Raw genomic sequence first — 20409 nt, 5'->3', positions numbered from 1 at the left:
AATTGTTTGAACTTGACTCAGCTTGGCAGAGGGATGGAACACTGGACGTACCGCTTGTCTTAGTGTGTACAACAATTCATTTAGGTGCTGCATGCAACCAATATTTAGTGCTGCAGCACTGCAGTGGCAGCCTGCAGATATTTTCATGGGCTCATTTTTGTATGCACTGGTGTAAATATTACTTGAGGGCTAATCATCATTTATTCTCCATCTAATACAATATACACCAAAACCATTAGGATCCCAAAGCATGATTAATTGTCACCAGCTAAATTGGTTATTTGTAACAAATAATAATAATTTAAATTCATAGATTAACTAGCCAACACATCCCTTCGTATCCATGCCCTGCCCTCTACAGGCCTGCAAATACACTACACTTAATAAACTGACCCGCAGGGGTATAACATTTCTTTCTTTCATTATTGCTTTTCGCTGCAGCTTTGTTCGTTTGTTGCCAGACTGTTATGTAACAAGAAAAACAAGTGTATCCCCCAAAAAGCAGCGGATATAATGATAGAGAAAACAACAACCAAAAAACAGCCTCATTCTTCATACATTTGATTCTCCACACTGACTCAACACAATCACTGTAACCTATAAAACAGAACCGGTTTAGTGAATTTAATTTAATTTTTAATTTAGTAGATTTCCATTTGTTATGACTCCATTCACTGAGAATGATTGAACAATTTAAATCTCAGACCTCCGTGCGATCCCCGAAAGCCTCACTTCATTGCACGGGGCAAAGGCCAAAAGGGCCTCACTTTCTACCACGATCTCTCTGATGTCAAGTCTAGAGGTCACTGAAGGTCACCAGTAATTGGTCACTGATGAATTGGGTGTTGTCGGATGGGTAGGGAGGCAGCTAATCAGCATATAATCCATGTGTCTGTGCTCATTGAAGCAATCACATTGTCTGACAGTGCAATAGTTGAATAACATGTTGTTCCGGACTTTGGTGGAATATAAATTGAAAAGTGACCAGGTGTGCGGTTAATAAAATGTACTTCAAATTTCTATTTCTATTTCCTTAACATTTGTGCATCTTGTACATTATATTTAGAGTGAGAAAATGTAGTTTTGAAATTGAGTTGAGTGAGCCAATAAAGTTGGGTTTTTTTAACTCATACATGCAAGAATAAAAGTTTGAAGGCAGAGTAAACATGACTACGCAAGAATTGGAAGAAGGCCGAGATTGCATATGTCTCCTAAAAGCAGCGAGCACAACAAATATCTAGACCTGTAAACCTTCTGCTTTTCCTTCTGCTCACCTGTCACAGTGGTGATAAGACTGGGCTCAGAGAGCGAGTCACAGACAGACTGATGGAGAAAGAGTTTGTTGCGGCATTGCCGGTTTGCGCTCCATCATTTTTCCATCTAATTGAATTTATCAGATTCAGACTGGCGGAATCACCCAACCTTGCCTGTGATTATACTCACCTTGTCAGTCACTCCCTGAGGATGTGTCTGCAGGCCAAAGAAGAGTTGCAGCAACACTAGGGGTGTTTCCCTGCAAATACACAACATTTTTTGTTGGCTAAAGTCAGGGCTGCTATACACTGCCAGATTAACTAAACATACATGAAGCGTGAATTCCTTCCTGACAGAGAATATAACAGATGGGATCAACACGGCCATGTGATCAACACAGGCTTACATGTATACGTCCCCAGTGTCAATTTGTCCGAACAGCAGCCAGCTGTTGAGGGGTCAGGGCAGGATTGTCCGGACTCCATATGACACCACACAGCTGCCAAACTGTTCCAGAGCGGGCGACAAATTGTCACAGTTGTGATGTGGTTTCAATCAGCAGCTCTGATGTCAAGTCGCCTTTGAGAAAAAGTGAAAGTCACAGTAGACCTGTTTCACAGTCAATGGCATTTGTGGATGGATGTGGAGTAATTGTGCACGTCCCAGATGAGATAACAAACCCCTCTTTGCTGTAATCTATTTACATTTGTCAGATTTTTCATTGTAGCAGGCGCAGCAGTAAAATTTGCTGCTAGATCCTTTCATTACACTACTACAGCAAACATGCATTTGCATTATGGGATGATATAATAAATCTAATGACTTCATTTTTGTCTGTCTGCTGCCGTTTGTTTGGCTCCCCCCTTCCCTACTCCTCTTGCTGATGATTTTTTTTTTAATGTTTGTTTAAAAGCAGGTTATTATCGGAGTGAGAATTGCAAATTTGACATGCAGTAACATCTGTAATAGGCTCGTGAGAGCTGAGCCTCAATGTGTGGGACATTAATGCATGACAAATGTATACGATGCTGCTGTGATTGGAAGAAATGCTGTCTCGAGGATGAACCCCCTCCACATCACTAGGTTTGTGTCCGGACACTTGTTATATCAGCATAATATTGACACATGAAAATGCCCTCATAGGTCTATTGAAATTTATTCTTAACTCTAAAGAGCTAAATCCACTTAGATCTGAGCTGAGCCAGGATTTTAAAGTCTACGACTGTGAATTTGACTCTGAGAGGTCAGGCTGGGTTGGTTCCACTGACTGACTGGAACAGGAAGTAATGTAACATCTTCAAAATCTTTGTGGCTTTGATAAAAAATATCAGGGTAGTGTGCACCAAAGCTATTCATTATATTTGAAAAGTGACAGACAGACAGAAAGTAGAAAGTGCAACCTACTGTTAATATAAACAGAAGCAGCGTATTAAGCTGCATTTTGTCAGAAGTATACTTTGGAATACCCAGAGCATGCAAATGGAAAACAGAGAAATGCACGATGCTGCCAGAGATTCTTTCAATACAAGCACCTTTTGCTGAATTTCAGCCTTCAAAACGTGTTATCATGACCCTAAAGTACGGTGGTGGGAAATCCTTCAACTTAAGTAAAATCCTGAAAAAAATCTGGCATCATAAGGTTTCCATGCAGACGCATTGTGCCAGTGAGCGTATGTGTATCACTGTGAGTCTATGGCTGTCACCACTGAAAGGCAGCACAGAGAAATGATCACACCATCTCTGTCAGCTTGAAAGCCTGAATACACTGCGCAACACACACTGGGCATGCAGCCAACTCGGATGGGATTTACACAAGACGGGGGGAAAAAACACTGCTGTCTAATCCTTTGTGAGCCAAATGTAATCATTTTTGTCCTGCAGGTTAAATATAAAAATATCTGTCATACTTGGCACAAATGGTTTTTGCTCAGATCTAAATTCAGCTCAAAATGTTGGCTTATATAATGTTGTCATATTAATACACTTTGAAATAATTTGATAAAGAACCTGTGTTTGTAATCCGAAATTCTCCTTTCCTGTCGTTACCACTGCATCTTTGCTTCTCCAACACGCCTTGAGTTTGAATGCAGTAAATGTTAATATTTATTGACATTGTAAAATCATAGCTGGCACCTGCAATCTATGGGGGTGTGGCTAATTAAACCTAATGAAGTATGGCGAGTTGTTAAACGTAGCAATAAACATTTTTCCCCACATCCGACAGTTAAAATTTTGCAGTAAAGCAACCTTCAGTCTGATTAAACGAGATTTACCTGAAAATGAAAATGTATATTACCCTAAATTGTTGTTATTTGGGTTGCATATGCATCCCAGTTACAATGTACAGTGAATTTTTGTTTTTTTTTGAAAACTTTAAAAACATCATAATATGTTTATATATCTAAGAGAAAATTTGGTTTGTGTTAGGGCAAGACTTTTAATTGTTTAAAGTTTTGTTTCGGAATATTGTGCATTTTCGGTCATTTTGGTATTTTTCAGATCTGGTGGACAGATCTAAAAAAAAAAAAAAGAAACAGCCATGACACTCAGGTGCTTTTAAAGGAAACATTTACGGGACTTTTGACTTCTGGAACAAGGTTGGCAAAAACTCTTCATACTAAACAACTCTATTCAACATGTATCTAAGCATGCAATATTAGCACACAATTGGTCCAGACAGCAAGTATTCTGTGAAATTTAGATAGTTATCTACTTCCTGCAACAATAGGCCACCTTCAGGCCACACACTGTGGATCCCTTCATCCGTCTCACATCTCATCTCATCACATCTCCGTCCCTTTGTTCTGGAGGTGTCGGGTTTCTATTCACTGGAGTGAACAAGCAAATGAGACAGAGACAGAGGACGAGAGCGAGAGATCAGATACAGCGATGACTAACTGCTCATTGCTATGGACAGGGAGGTTGTTCACATGTGAGCCCTGAATCAGTTCGACGCAGGAGCAGCAAACTGCTGCAACGGCATATTCTTGTTCTCTTTGAGGTGCAGGATCAGTCAGACCAAAGGATGAATGCATGAGAGACAGATGTACATGTGTGTTTTGATGTCTCCTTCATTTGACTGATTCAACTAGTAGATCACCCATCCACCACTCATACTCATTAACAAGGTTGCACACAAGTGCATTATCTATTTTCCCGACTATAACTAAGAAGAAGTGGCGATTGGGAAACGAGTCAACAAGAGCCTTATTTTGAGATTGGAAAGACCAGTAACCAGAAATACATAAGATCTAACCTCTCAAACCAATCAACAGATTATAGATTTGGGGTCTTACACTATCAGTATCATTATCGTGTGATCGTTGTTGTTAGTGAAGGTGTCAGTCTATCAGTACTTCCCCATATTTACTCTTTTTTTGTATCAATCCTTCATTTCAGTCCATAGGCTGTGTATAGAAATGGATTTAGTCATCAGGTCTAGGATACTGCTCATCTGTAAGAACTAGAAGCAGCCTGAAAACAAGTGTTTTTCAGCAAGGCACTTTGGATTTTAATTTTGCCTCACTGTTAAATCTGCCAATGCTATGTGGTCTTCTGTTTGTGTTTGCTGCCAAGCTTGAAGGAATAGAGCTGAGCTTTGGCATTAGCTATTGAAGTTTCTTAATAACATACAACTTCTCTTTACCGCAGCAGTAATTGACCTTGCCACAAACAGTAAAGTGCCCGGATAAAAAGAGAGGAACTGCGGAGTCAACGTTGTTTGAAGGCGCTCGCTCAGCGGGCTCGTGAATGCAACCTGCTTCTATCGGTCCCCAAACAACTACATGCAGCAAAAGCAGGCAGCTGCTATTTGCATTGGAAACACAACACATCTAACAATCAGCGGGTACAGTGACATCAAAGCACGGCGGACCCCTTGATCTACTCTGGTGTGAATCAAGAAAATCCTGCATTTAGCGATAAATATAAATACTTCTGCACGTGAATATCTCTAGTTCGGTTACTCTGGAGGAGTTCATCTGTTATACAAGTGTACACTTGCAGTGGAGAAAAATAGGATTTCTGTGTACGGTCCAACTCATCTGAGGGAATATTTTAGAAACATGAATTATGAATCCCGTGCCACGCACAGATAACCGCGGTAATGAAGCCGGCAGAACAACTGGATAGGCTACATATTTAAAGAGGCTGGTTCCTTTGTGGACATGTCATCTGGGCATTAAAGATTCAGGCGTTGTGATAGGCCAACATTAGAGAACTGCAGGGTGAGTGGCCAGGAGACGAGAGCATTGATGCTTGCGAGGAAACCAAAGCTGCCAGGGCAGGACTGATGTAACAAGACAGCACATGTAGGCTTCACTGTTAAGTGTCCATGATCCGTCTGCAAACATGTCAAAATATCCTACGTTTGTTATTGGCGGACATTTGGAATGCTAAATATATTCCCATGCCAAATTTCAACAGCATCAGAGAATATGCAGACCAGTGTCATACTAGAAACAGAATTGATAGACGCCATCCACAAACCTTGGTGCAGGTTTACAGAGTCTGTTTCTGTGAGAAATAAACCTTTCAATAACCACTTGAGATACACATACCACTGTTTAGCTATAAGATTCCTTTTCCCCCCGTGTTATTGGACATTCATGCTGCGACGGGACGCATTCTACCTACATCAGCCAGTCTTTCTGCAACATTAGCCTGATTTGATCCTCATCCGCGTCGATGATACCGGGCTACAGACGTGGATCAGGCTATAATTGCTGTTTTATCCTCTAATACATCATGGTTAACCAAGAGCGTTTGTAATCAAACTCCAACTGGAGTCGGGATCGACTACAGACACTGATAAAGAAACAGTACACCAGCGTAAAGTCCTGGCTGTCATTAAAGCACTGGCAGAATACGTCAACGTGGACGGGTGAGCTCCCACAGTAGCTCCACTTAGTGCAGGGTGTCAAGATGATTGGTTGCAGCTTCACCTCTTTGTGTTCTTTACATGTCCGAGGTCATGATTAGTCAGGCTCAACTGTTCACTTGATACACATAGTGATTTACAGCTCTCCTGTATAATCATGCATTGCAATTCACAGAACACGAGTATCTGCTTCTCTGAAAATTCAAAACAGAGCAAGGTTTGAGACAACAGGAAGGTCATTTCACAACAATTACTGATCTTCTGAGGGTCATTTCTGAATCCTCAAAGACTCTTCTGACCCTCTGAATGAAAAACGTGGTTTTCACTGCAGCCTAGAAATATTTCTGTTGAATTATTTCAATAAGTTGCGCTGGTAGTTTCTTCCCAAGTAGCTGGGCATGACGCCATATTGAAGGACAAAATAATTATAAACATGATAACACAGTTTAACATCAATATAGACAAAAATAACTGAAAATAATAATAATCTGAGCACAGGAATGCAGGTTACTGTCTTTGTTTGCATGAAGAAAGTTGGTTGAGAATCGGGTAAAAGAGAGATCGTGTAAACATACTTGAAAAATATGTACAATATTGACCACACTTTTTCCATTACATATTCAGTAATAACAGTAATATCATCAAATTCTGCATTTACCAAAAAGCGCGTGTGTTCCTTCACCAGGCGCAGCCGAGGCCAAAGGGGAATCGTATTTGCCGGAGTGTGAAGTGGTTCAAAGTGTCTGCCACTCAGGATCGTTTGACATAATTTGTTTGCTCTGTTAACTTTTTGTCATTCTCCTCCTCAGCGCTACATTTCGCTGGCTCACTGCTAATGACTTGTCCTCCAGCAGCAGATTACTGTGGGCGACGGGTGTGGTGGTTACTCCGTTTTCCGAAATCAAAACAAATCACACACTGCCGTGTGACCAAACACAGGTACAAGAATCACCTCCACGCTGCACAATTCATTCACATTAACTGAGCGAAAAAGACATGTTTTTCCCCTGAATACTGCTCTGATTAACAGGTTTTCCGAGTATATTCAACAAGCACAGATCAAAAAAAACAGCAACCTTCACCTCCTCTAATGGGTTTGTTTGTGAAAACACAAACACACTTTCAGATTGCAGGGTGACACCGAAAGAAGGTCAGATCCCGCTGAAGCGAACACATCTTCATGATGACGTCATTGTCATTGCACCTCAAAAACACAATACCCGAGACTAACAAATAGCCGAGGACATAACAGCAATTTCCTTTCAAAAAACCCAGTTGAGGAACAGAATTGTGTTGACTGACACAGTCGGTGACCTGTTGCTGTGTGTTGGCCAAACTACTGCTTGTCTGGAAAATCACCTCTGGAGAAATGACAGCTACGGGCTGAGCAGTGAAAGCGACATGTGACTGAATTAATATTTAACGCTTGTGGTCCCTGCTTTATATATATATCTTTTCTGTTGTTCAGTAATGTTAACAGTGTAGTAGCTGCCTGGCAGTGCCTCAGAGATTATTTATGAACCCTAGATTCAATTAAAAACTTATTACTTCTGTACTTTGCTCACATGCTCGGGCTCAGCTGCAGTAATTTCTTCTCCTCACCTCAGCTTGAACTGAACCACATGTAAAGACACATGATATGACCATCAGCCCATAGATGGAATAGGATGGAAATTTTAATTTTTAATTGCACACATTTGTCAGATGAATATTTGAGCTGAGTCGGCTAATCATAGGCTTGCCAAAAATGACAACCGCAGCTATTCTTATTCCTCTTAATCTTTATAATCATTCATAATATTCAGGCAGTACTTCATTTGAGATGCTCAGAAGCCAGCGCTCAATGTATTCTGACATGTTTCTATATGTCTTCTGTGGTCCAGTTTTCAATTCTGGCAATGTCGAATTACTTGTGTCATTGATACAATTACATAATACAAAAACTGCAATGTGAAGTACAAAGCCTGATGCACTGCTCACACAATGTTTTTACACTTTACACAACGTTACTCATGCTGTTAATGATGATCAAAACAAGTGTATCACGTATTTTAATTATCACGAACACTCATCTGAAGTGCCTGAAGCCTCTTCAGGGGAGATTCTCTCATCAGAGTAATCACACAAAGCTGCTGAGTGTCTTTATGCAGAAACAGTTCACAGGTACTGATAATATTCCTGCTTTCATAGATGTCGGATGAAAACCTCACATCCTCACATCACATTAAAGACAAGTTGACAGAGAGCACGTTCCTCCGTAATGAGCTGTGAAATGGCTTTAAAATAAGGAGGATTACCAGGTACTGACACATTATCTTTTCTACTTCAACCCCATGAACAGTCAACATTGGTTGATTATAAGCTTTTTCACTTTTTGTATCCAGGCGCCATGATTGTAGTTAATTAACCTGTGAGGTTTATGGGGTGCATGTCTCCATCACTGCAGTGAACTGCAGCCATAATAATCTGAGCTGTAAAGGTCACAGAGTCCATGTGGCAGAATATGCAAACTGCAACTCAGTTATGGTTATTTTTTTCTCTCTCTCTCTCTCTCTCTCTCTCTCTCTCTCTCTCTCTCTCTCTCTCTCTCTCTCTCTCTCTCTCTCTCTCTCTCTCTCTCTCTCTCTCTCTCTCTCTCTCTCTCTCTCTCTCTCTCTCTCTCTCTCTCTCTCTCTCTCTCTCTCTCTCTCTCTCTTGCAGCTGGTACATTTCACATGCAGATAAAACATTTCAGTTAGGATGAAATAATTTGTCTGTCAGAAAAACTGTGCACTCCCTTGTACCCAGGAGTAAAGTAATGCTAAGGTAATTAATTATGTTCTGCTTGTCTGTCAACACAGGGAGAGATTGATGACTGACGGAGCAAAAGAAAAAACTGACATGACCAGAGTCCAATAAAAATCTAAAAATAGAGTTGGAGGCCAGCACGTACAAAGCTTACACATCACATGAGCATGTGTAATCATTATTCATTCATAAAACACATGGTAGAAAATATGACAGAATGTAAATTCATTGATGCACATCCTGATAAATGCATGTCTGTGTACGACTGGTAAACAATACACACAGAGACATGGGAGCTTATAAACATGCTGATTTTCATGCCTGGGGGCGATTTTTTTTTTCATCTGGTGGAACAGGGAGAATATCACAAACACCATGAATGGGAAAGACTGCTGCGTCCCTGATGTTGAACGACTCTGGTCTGGGCTTCTGCTTAGAACCGTATTCAAACAGGGGCTGCAGTTGTAAGGAATTTTCAGGTTTCAGGAGGTTTGCAGAAACACAAGTCGAAGCAGCCGATGAGCAGTTTCAGCGGGAGACGTTTATTTCGAGATGTGTTTCACAGCATAAAATGAAGAGGAATCAAAGTGCATATGGGTGAACAGTTCTTTTGTTCCCACGGTCTAAGAAACAGATCGCCTGAGAAGTCACATGTTCGATGGTTCACACACGGACACATCTGCGTCAACATACTAAATAGCCTCAACAAGACCTTGGTTCACAGCATTCTGCTTCTACATATCCCCCCTTTTTGAGGGTCTCGTAATCCTCAAAACACTATGTCACTAATCATCCTTACAAATGCAAATACCTAAACAATCATGCACTAATGTTAAAATCAAACAAACAAACAAAAAACTAAAACAAAAACAAAAAATCTAAATACAGATTATACTATAACAATGGTGATGGCCTGGAAATATAGTATATATATAGAAATGTCACATAACTGAAATAAATAAAATATAAATAAGAGAACCCGATCCATTCATAAGGGCTGAAGCTTATCTCAGCAGCTCTGGGACAAATGCAGTGGAGGGGAAAATACTACATCATAAAAACATTCAAATTTATATTATATTTCTTTATTATAGTTATATGTAACTAAAACAAGCAGGTAAGCAGTACTTTAATGTTGCATAAGTTGGAGGTGGAACTAATGTTTAACTTTTATACTAATAATATATCAATAATGGAAGTAATCAGTCCCTGTAGATGTCAGATACAAATAACCACAAGTATGTCAATAAAAAAGTAAATGAACTCTGTGTGTGTGTGTGTGTGTGTGTGTGTGTGTGTGTGTATGTGTGTGTGTGTCTGTGTGTCTGTGTGTGTGTGTGTGTGTGTGTGTGTGTGTGTGTGTGTGTGTGTGTGTGTGTGTGAGGGATACTCCTCCTTGTGGAGCACGTCAGCACTGGAGGAGGCACTAGAGGGCTGAGTTAGAAGGAGTAGTTGGCAAACAGGAGAGAGGAGCGCGCTATAAGAAGAGAGGGACGCGTCCAAACAGTTAAAGCACCGAGAGAGGAGGAGAGAGGGGGAAAGAGCCAAGGTGAGGGACGCAGTGATCATGTGGTAAACGGCAGTGCGTTCAGGATGAAGACTTGAGAACGTGGAGCCCCCCCCTCCCTCTCCGAGAGCAGCGAGGCTTCATTTCTGCTCTGTGCGCTCTCTGTGCGCCAGGCGCGCCTCGGTGTCCCCGCGCGGCGAAACCCTGGATGATCGCAAAGTGTCAGCTTCAGCACCCGAGGAGAGGACAGCTCCGCTGTGTCTGCTCCTCCGGACCTCCGGACCTCCGGACCGCGACGACAGCCACCCTGCTGCAGGCAGCCGGTGAGGCCGGCACCTCCAGCCCGACACTCCGCCCCTGCAAGTCTGGAAGAAGTCTGAACACCCGCCGACGGAGAGATCCGCGACTGACGGTGTGCTCAATATGTACCAGGGGCATTTACAGGTAAGTGGGCCCAGGCTTTTTTTGTTTTTTTGTTTTGTAGTGTCCATTCACCATGAAAACGAGCTGATGTGACTTTTTTTTTTTTTGCACAAAGGACAAGAGGTGATCACGATCAGAGGTTTTAAAACTGCTGCGACCGAACTACACCTGTCGTCCAACTAACTGAGGGCCGCGTGCTCTGATCAATTACAGCTAAAATGACGAGCTTTTAAGAGAGAATCGTCTACATTGAGTCAAAATGTTCATTGAGAAAAAACAGAGAGAGAGAGAGAGAGAGAGAGAGAGAGAGAGAGAGAGAGAGAGAGAGAGCTGCTGGAGCGCGCCAACACTGCACGTGCAGGTACATGTCAAATGTAAACAGGAGGCGAGCCGGTTTTACGCAGGGCAACCTGCACACTGCAACAAATCATCGGTTTCTTATAACGTGGATACTTATGCACACGTGACGTCATGCAATCTGACGTCAAAGTCCACACACTAAACCATGCTGAGGATGCACTTTGTGTTACACACACACCGGAATGCAACGCTTTAGATGCCAAAAAAAAACCTGGTTTAACAATGGTCAGAGCATGACAAAATAGAAGGCATGTAGAGTATAGAATTAAAAAAGCTTGGTTGCACGTTTCCTTCTGCAAAAATCCTCCAGCTGCAGCTTGGTGATTCCAACACTGCACTTCAACATAATCACACACTGTCATCTGAACACAATAAGATCACAGAGCAAAGCAGTGATTCCCTCCATGGTGGTCAATGATATAAGCTCTCCTCCATTCACATGCTTGGATTTTTAAAAAAAAACAGCTAATTCTGTTGGTTTACAAAGATACTTCAGCTCCACACAGACAGCTGGTTATGCAACGGCTGACCTCACTCCTGAGTCAGTACTCAGGAGCATTAAACATCAACATTTAATATTTCATGATATATTTCTCAAGCAGTATTCATTGAAAATGCATGAATAGACAGTCCGCACTTCTCGTCTGGTCTACCCCGGCTGTGTTTGTAATGGGTCAGTGAAAAAAGCCTGTAATATAATAGTGAAAATATATAGTATCAAACACGTGCTTTTTTTTTTTTTTTTACAGTTTTCCATGTTTCATCCCACGATGTTCCAATTATCTGACACTTTATATGTCTCTCATCACATGCATGCAAGTCATCAGCGCCGTGCCTTGTTCAGACCCTCACTGAAACAAGACACCGCTCTCTGTCAGCTAATACATGGGACTAAGTTTGCTTCAGAGTGAATGCAAAGCAGGTGCACTATCTGTCCATAATGGATGCGTTGCTGTGACGCTGGCTTGTGTAACTGGTGCATTTATCTTGATGTGACAACACTTTCTCCTTGAAGTCAAGTGTGTGTGTGTGTGTGTGTGTGTGTGTGTGTGTGTGTGTGTGTGTGTGTGTGTGTGTGTGTGTGTGTGTGTGTGTGTGTGTGTGTGTGTGTGTGTGTGTGTGTGTATCTGAAATCCGAGCTGTCTGAATTGGGGAGTAATATGGCCAGACCGTTGTCAGATATAAGATTAAAGACATAATGCATTGCTTGTGAGGGGAGTGGGTGGGGTTTTGTTGCCCACGACGACGACAGAAAAATCTACACTATTTTCAAAACTCTCTGGCTGTGAGCCACATTTAGGGTGAAGTAACTGCTTTAAAATATGTACATACTGTATTTAATTATGATTCAAATTTCATCGTGCAAAGAGCAATTTTTAAATGAGAATACTTCAGGTGATTTTGTGAGGATGACCTTTTTCATATCTAGCATACATTTTATTTAAGATAAAGTATATGTTGCCTAAAATCACAGTAGGACATTACTCTCTCCTTTGACGTTAACATATTCTACATTGTCATCGTGACCCCCAAATGAATGCTGGGGTCATAAATCATTCAAAGTTTTGACTCCCCACATTTCATTTTTTTTTAAATAAAGCTCGTACACTGTGCACATTTCATGATATGGGTTCAGTCAATCGCTCATAATCGGAAATATCACATTTCCCTTCTCCTGTGCAGATACACTTGTAAGTCCTACTTTGTTACACAATTGTAAGTCAGCAAGATTTGTCAGCTTACGGCTGTTGCAGCTCAGAGAGCAGCTGGCTGTAAGAGGAAGATAAGGATGTCCTATTTGTCCCTATTTTAAATATGACTTCGTATTCCTTGACTTTCTCATCTATGCATGACCTGTGAGGTGTTTCCTTCAAACACATTCTGCTGTGGATATGCACACGATGAGGTGGATCAGATATCTTGGCATGACCTGGGTTTCATGAGAGACGCCAACGCATGGATTGCTGGTGTTGACTGGGCTCTTTAATGTCCGAGCTGGGCGTGACCAGGGCTGCTGGTCACGCTGGACTTCTGTCTAATTTCTTCAATAATAGTTTAAACACATTTAGATAAAGGCAATGCCAGCATCCTAGAGCCATTGTGCATGAAAAAAACTGCATATTCTTCCATTCAGAGGATCACGTTACTGTATCAAGTGTTGGAAAAGATTGATGCCGTTAAAGAAAAGCAATTCAGAGGTGTGGATGTCAGCGTCATTGCTCTTTTTGTGAAGGTGTAACTGAAGAAGCTGAGAGGCAAGCTGATTTAGCAGAACTGTTCATATTTATCAAACTGAACACTATAGGAGATATGGTTTTAGTCAGTATATTTATGCTTTGAGGTACTACATACAGGAAAGACCTTGAGATAGTCTACAATCCATGCTTTTTTAGATGATAATTTCCCAGAACATTTTGCCATTATTGTGGTGAAATTGTTTCCTGCTTTGGTATTTATGTTTACAGTGAATTTAATAATGGGAGCATGGGCACTGTGTGTATAAAAGACACCCTGGATTAATGGAAGTGATGCTACAAAGCCTGTGGATATTTGCTCTGTAAAGCACAACACGATAACATAATTTGATTACCATATTCAATGTTCCCCGGGGGGGGTCTTTGATGGATGCTACTACTGATCAGAAGTAGATCAAGTCTCTTACGATCTCAGTCATTCACAACATCTTTTCATTTAGCTACTGATTTGCTCATTCAGTTTGGTTCGCTGGGTGACAGATTGTTTGTTAAAAGGTTTTCTTCCAGCACTGTGCAAGAATAAATAGGCCACTTACGCAATATGGAGGAAAAAAAAATCGCCACGTTGTTAAGAATCAGTTTTTTTCTCTATTTGCATTTCTTGTTTCCTCTTCTGTTTCATTGATAAGGATATTTGTGTGGTATCATTTTTTATTTTGTTGGTTTCGCCTCCAAAACAACATTCCTTTAAGGTGCACCGACGCCTAACCCAACGTCATTGAGAGGCTGGGTGCTGACATATTGAAATGCAAGTAAATCTGCATAATGTGTGTTGTATGACGTGCAAAATAACATCCATCTCAATGATTTAGAACATTCCAATCAATGGTTAAAGCAAAAAGAAGCAATGTCTAATGGAGGAAAATCTGAATAATCAACTGACAGACGCAGAGTCACCGGGGTCACAGGGCATCACACTAGCAGGGGTCTATGCAAGTATGCACCCAACAACACAACACAAGCATCCATTAATCATAGCTGCAGCCTCACTCATGAATGTTTAACTTCTCACGGTTGCACTACCAAGATTTCCTCATGACCTCTCCCATGGCTGTGGTGGTCAGGAAGATTTTTTTCTTTTTCTCACAGAAAGACTGTTTTAAACTCTCCTTGATCCAATGAACCATGGTCTTGATTAAGAGCGATCTAATAGGCACGACTATTTAAGGAGCCAGAATAATGAGTGAAATCAGGTGGTATCCGGCTGGAACAGAAGCTCCACAGACAGTACTGCTCTGTCCTTGTGGAAAATGTGTGGCAGGGCAAGAAGCTTTTAATGTCTTCAAGACACATGGCTGAGTCTAAAGAAGATCAGTCACTGTATTTTGGAGCTTATAGTTTCATGAAATTGTGAGAGATGAGCACAATGTAAAAATTAAAACAAAGAAGGGGCCTCATTTCTAAGAGAGGACAGAACTAGAAACAGGTCACTAGTGGAGAGTAAAGTTGCAGCAGTTCAACTGTGGTGTTTCTGGAGGTAAATATTGACGTCTTCAATTTTTATAGCTTTTAATTCCCAAAATGTAACTTTCAAGAAGACACTTGCTAGTTGCTATTTAAGTTGGATAACAGATCAAACGTTTTTTCATTCACTTTGCAATAATGAGATTGCTTTGCCTGAGTATTCATGTTCCATCAAGGTGTTCCTCACAAAACATTTGACTTGTCAGTATCTAGGAGCTGCTCCAAGTCACAGGACATGCTGCTTCTTCGGCTGCATGTATGAATAAACACAAAGTAAAACATATTTTATAGCTTCCGGTCTCTTCAGAAATCTGCACTGAACAACCGGAAGGATTTTCCACTGTGTCGCCACCCCCCCCCCACCACCAAGGTGGCTGGCATCCCGGCCTCTGTCACTGGTGACATTGAGGGGGCCTAATGGGAATCTCTCCTTCTCCCCGTTGGCTCGTTACGACTGTACAGAAACCCTGAGAAGCTTGAGGAGCACACAAATCGGACTAGAGGGAGACTAAGAGGGATTTGAGCACACATCAGCAGCAGTCGTCCTATAAGCTGATTGAGGAGATGGATTGTTGCTGCTTGTTTGTTGCTGCCCACAAAGCATGGGAATCTGGTCATTGTGCCATTCACTGTCGTCCACAATATGTGAACATCCACCAGTTCACCACGAAATACTGTGAACATAAGGGAGAGATGATTAGGGGAGATATGAGAGATCAGGTTCAAGAAAGATTTTTTTTTTTTTACATACTTGACAGAGTGACTCCGTTCTTTCATTGATTATTAAGGTTTGAGTCCGATTGTAGATTTTCTCTCACTACTATTCATCAATTTGACTGACAAACAGCCAGAAGCTTTCAGGAACATGAATACCCTCCAGTTATTCTTAAATATTTGTCAACACATTTTTAAAAAAATGTTTCACTTTGAAATGAAACTGTTTTCACAACCAGCGAGATAAATCACTGGTCACTGAAGGAGAAAATGTCACACTCACCCTCCCTAATAGATGGTGTCTGTTTAGAAGGACAAAGTGATGCAACAACCCGATGCTGCACATGCCTTTATGTTTCTATATGGGGTTTGTTGAAACACAATAAAAATCACATCTTACATATTTACTTGAATATGGCTTTTTTCTTTGTAGTTCCATTAATATCTTGAAAGTTGACATGTTTGAGTTACAGAACATTAACCACGTATGTGAGGGGCCACAGCAGCTCATTGTAACTACGCACTTGGGTTGTCTTCATACTGTATGTCAGACTTGTTTGTCTTATTTCATTCTCAATAATTGTGCAATTTTGAGTTTTGACAGAAAAGGCAACAGTGGATAAGTGCTGCCTTCAACACAGCAGAGTTCACAAGCTTTAAAAAACAATATTATGAGTCTCAGACTAAATTCCATGGGAACGTCTTGGCCTGAACTAACGACTCGCGCTCACACAAAACACACAGCACATACAACAAGAAGCTTCTGAGAAGGGATATAATCATTGTGAAGCACCCAAATTCACAGCGTCACAGCTCCACATCTCTCTCTCTGTTAGTAGATTTCCTCTGGGTGTCTTTCTGCTCCAAGTCTGTTAACGCAGCAGCCCCACATGGAGAGTCCCCTGAGCTACTGTACAAAGCCACATTTTTCCTTCCTCAAAAGTAGGACAAGCCCCGGCATCTTTGTTACCGGGAGCAGAGGGCTTTGCAGGAGAATGGCTAGCCCATCCATCTCCCTCGCCCGAACCATTCATAACAGTCATCCGCCGACTGGGAATTAATTTGCTCCAGAAACCAGGCGTCTCAGCGCTGGAGTAGAGAGAGCATGTGTTTGCTCCTCCGGGGAGATATGAGCTATCGTGGACGAGAGCTGTTGATAAACAAATATGCACTTAACTGTGGCAGATGTGGACATGATTCACACCTCGATATTTATAAGGCACTACCCAGTTTGGAGTTAGTGCCACCACTACATTTAAAACATGTGCAGATTGTGGTACTGATATTATTGAATTAGATAATCATATTTCTTCTTGAAAGTTTTTTTTTTTGAATGATGAAAGATATGAACGTATACCCAGCTCATCTACAAGTGGATGCCCAATTGGCTGATATGCATGTGTATGTCATGTATACAATTGGTTTTCTTTTCAGAATTATAATTTTTTGTTCATATCCATCTTTGTAATGCATTTTATGATGGCCCCCAGTCAAAGGCAACAAGCGAAAAAACACGTAGGTCTAAAAGTAAAGTTCTTCATACTGCAAGTGTGGCTGGAGTTTTTGACTTCGTCATCATCTGCTCGTTAGCAACCGCGAGCTGATGTTAGTGTTTTGCTCAAAGCACTGCTCGAGTCTCTGAATCTGTTGTCAAAATTGATGCTGATTATTTTTTCAGTATGAACTTTATCAATTTAACAAGAGAGCATTTCATTGAATCACTTTTAAGAACTCATGTCCTTTTCTGCGGCCTGATCATTCCCATTCTTGGGACACAATTTCTCAATGAACAGTGAACAGAGTTAAAACAATCACTCCTGTTACTCCCACATATTATGTTTGTCTCTCTCTCTCTCTCTTTGTGCTTTAAAGGCTTCAGAAGCTACAGTGCAATAAGAGCCGATGAGTGAGGACAGATTCACACATTAGATGTGAGGTATACAGTATATCCCAAGGCTGTTAATACATGAGGAACACTTAAAACACAGCTCTCATCTTCATCATGGCTCCTTCTCATCGCCTTTTTGCTGAGAGTATCCGTTTTTCGCGCCTGGGGCGAGAGATACTCATCTTTTGATTTGCCGACTCCCGACATCCTGCCTCTAGATCTGAACCTTCTGCACGGAGGGGACTCGGTCTTCACACTCAGCCCAACACAATAGCTCTTTTCTCCTCTGAGCCAGTGATCTTGACAGATAACTGCAGCTGAATGCTCCGCAGAAGCAAAGGTCTGCATATTATCACATCAATTAGTGCGTACGCATAGATACCAATTACACCGGTTTCACGATCAACTCAAATGACAACTCTCCGTCACAGCCCGGCACTTGAAACTGAGCTCTACCTCGCACTTTACAGCAGGGTAAAATAAGCGGTTTGTTGGGGAAGTCCAAGTAATGAAATGTGAATGGGAGCAGCTAATTAGCTTTAAATTAATTCAAGGTCTTTTCGCCACATGAACCAATAATTTGTCTCTCTAAAGCTCTCCTGTGTAGGGCTGTGGAAGAAATAGGAATCTTTGATGTTATTTGTACACTGAACGAAGGTTGAAGTGTGAAGGATAATGAGAGCACAAGTGAAAAATGTGGCAATTTAACACTTATTTTGCAAAGACAGACAGAAAAATGTGGAATTTATTGAGTGTTTTGTGGTGGATAGGACTACAGCAGTTCTTCCTCTAAGTGTAGACAGGGGAAACAAGAGGATGACAAATTTCACCACTCTTCCTCGTTTGTTCACCGTGTGCATCTCAAACACAGTCCAAGTGAATTTCAGTGTCTGTGCTCCACGACTTTCTGTGCGAGCTCTTCTGTTTGGAAGCAGGTGAGCAAAAATTGCCGTGCATTTCTATAAATACCTGTGAGAGGTACAGTTAATGAATTCCCTGGCAGAAGTTGCGGGCTGGGCTGCACAGTGGAACAGAGTGAGAAGCTGGCTATGCAGATGGGATGTATACAGAGTTCAAGGGTACACCAGCTGGGAGGTCTAAATGCGGGAGGGGTTTGTAAGCAGAACAGGACGGGCTCCTCACCTGGAGCAGTCCCACAGGCGGAATTCTGACTCTGTATATATATTCCTCTATGTGTGGAGGCACTAGCTTGCAATATGTGTTTGGTTTTTCTAATTGGACGTGAAGTACTGAGCATGCAGGCATGTTCGCACAAGTGTGGATAATGAGGCAAGGCGTGGACATGGGATTAATATTTCTCCCCATGAAGGGGGCTGCAGCAGTGTGCCAGGGAAGAGGTCAGAGGCCCCGCTCCCTCAGCGTCTATCCGTATACATGCAGGGAATGAACAATGCTGCTTGACAGCCAAGTGAACAATGATATACTACATATGGCCACACGTGATAATGAAAACATCACATCTTGTATTTGCTGTGGCCCGAGGTCAATTTTCCGTCACCATCGCAAATTACCGTCATGTTTTATCTGGACAGAAAAGGACTAAATATGTTTCTTGAAACCCAGTTTCGCGTCAGGCTGAACAAGGCCCCTTAACTGTGGTATAATGAGCGTATACCACGGCCTATAGTTAGCTATTGCTTAATTCTATCGCCCAGCCTGGTAATATCACCAGCAGGATGTGTTGTGCTCTACAGACACTGACATCAGTTGGCACCAAATACAAATCAACAGGAGACAATGACTTTTTCACCATTTGAATAATTTCTGAATTCATGCAATTAGCTAATGGACTCTGCGGGTGAGAGATTCACACCAGTGTGGAGAGAAAGTGAGGGATATGGAGCGGGAGATTGAAGGTGAGAACAGTGCATTTTCCGTGGGAACAAATACCTTGCTGGAGAGATACAAATATCTTAATCTGAAGTGATGTTTCTTGTCACTTGGGAGCAAGACAGTGTGCATTTGTTGAGGATGTCGAGCAGAGACGGAGAACAATGTAAACATTAAAGCAAAAAAAGGGGGCGAGCCATTATGTGTCCCAGTTTAAAAGGTACCCATTCATTCCCACAACCATCATCTCATGTAGCAAGACGAATGTTGCTCCATAGTGCCTTCCAATTCTTTCCTCTCTCAGCGTAATCCATCACTGACAGGGGCGATGAGAGTGTCTGTGTTTGTGCGTGTCTACGACAGAGTATGTATCCAAGGAAAGAGGCCTGTATGTCAGTCAGGGGCTTGTTGGCTACGGGAATGTCTAGATCAAGTCATATGCCTCTGTTCCTAGTATGACAGCATGTACAACTCGGTGCAGATTCAAAGATATGGTATACACTATATCATTTCAAATGTGGGTATACCTCAGTTTCTTTAGTTGTCATCACTTTTCCCTCTGGGCCATTTTGTCTAGCCTGGTCTGAAGTTTCATGAAGTAGGATGTCTTACAATCCAGGTAACAAATGCTCTACAGGTAAGAAGAATTGAGAGGGAAAGTGTTTTTCCTCTGCGAAAATGTCACTCTATGAGGTGGCTTGATGAGCAAAATGTCTAACAGTGAAAGAGCGGAATAGGAAGGACTTTGCCCCTGACCTCATATAATTACCAGCTCTTCAGTGCTAGTGAGGATTTAAAAAGAAGCTACAGCCAAGTGCAGATGAGGTAGTGAATTACTGTGGCACTTCCTAAGTCTAATGTATGTTCACATAATCAGATAAAAACAACAACAACAACAGGAATTAACGCAGAAATAACAAGGATATACATATGAGCCAGCTAGAATTGAAGTGATCATCCTGCAATCCATGGTGAAGAATTGTATCTGAGGTTTCATCACAGCTGTGACATGACCTGGATCTATCCA

General features: G+C 41.6%; 1 protein-coding gene and 1 long non-coding RNA gene across 4 annotated transcripts in view; one reads left to right on the top strand and one right to left on the bottom strand.

Moving 5' to 3' along the window:
• Nucleotides 1–20409, bottom strand: part of LOC118317986 — an 86832-nt gene that overhangs the window by 8574 nt on the left and 57849 nt on the right. The gene's annotated exons all lie outside the window — the stretch shown is intronic.
• Nucleotides 10389–20409, top strand: part of pex5la (peroxisomal biogenesis factor 5-like a) — a 73806-nt gene continuing 63785 nt past the window's right edge. For all 3 annotated transcript variants that reach the window (XM_047336842.1, XM_047336841.1, XM_035647203.2), the window contains exon 1: nucleotides 10389–10871. In XM_047336842.1, coding sequence (XP_047192798.1) covers nucleotides 10851–10871 — 21 coding nt within the window. In that variant the 5' untranslated portion in view covers nucleotides 10389–10850. The remainder of the gene's footprint in view (nucleotides 10872–20409) is intronic.

Source organism: Scophthalmus maximus, chromosome 13, assembly GCF_022379125.1.
Source record: "Scophthalmus maximus strain ysfricsl-2021 chromosome 13, ASM2237912v1, whole genome shotgun sequence".
Classification (NCBI taxonomy): domain Eukaryota; kingdom Metazoa; phylum Chordata; class Actinopteri; order Pleuronectiformes; family Scophthalmidae; genus Scophthalmus; species Scophthalmus maximus.
Note: the sequence above shows the minus strand (reverse complement) of the source record. Positions and strands in the feature narration are given on the sequence as shown.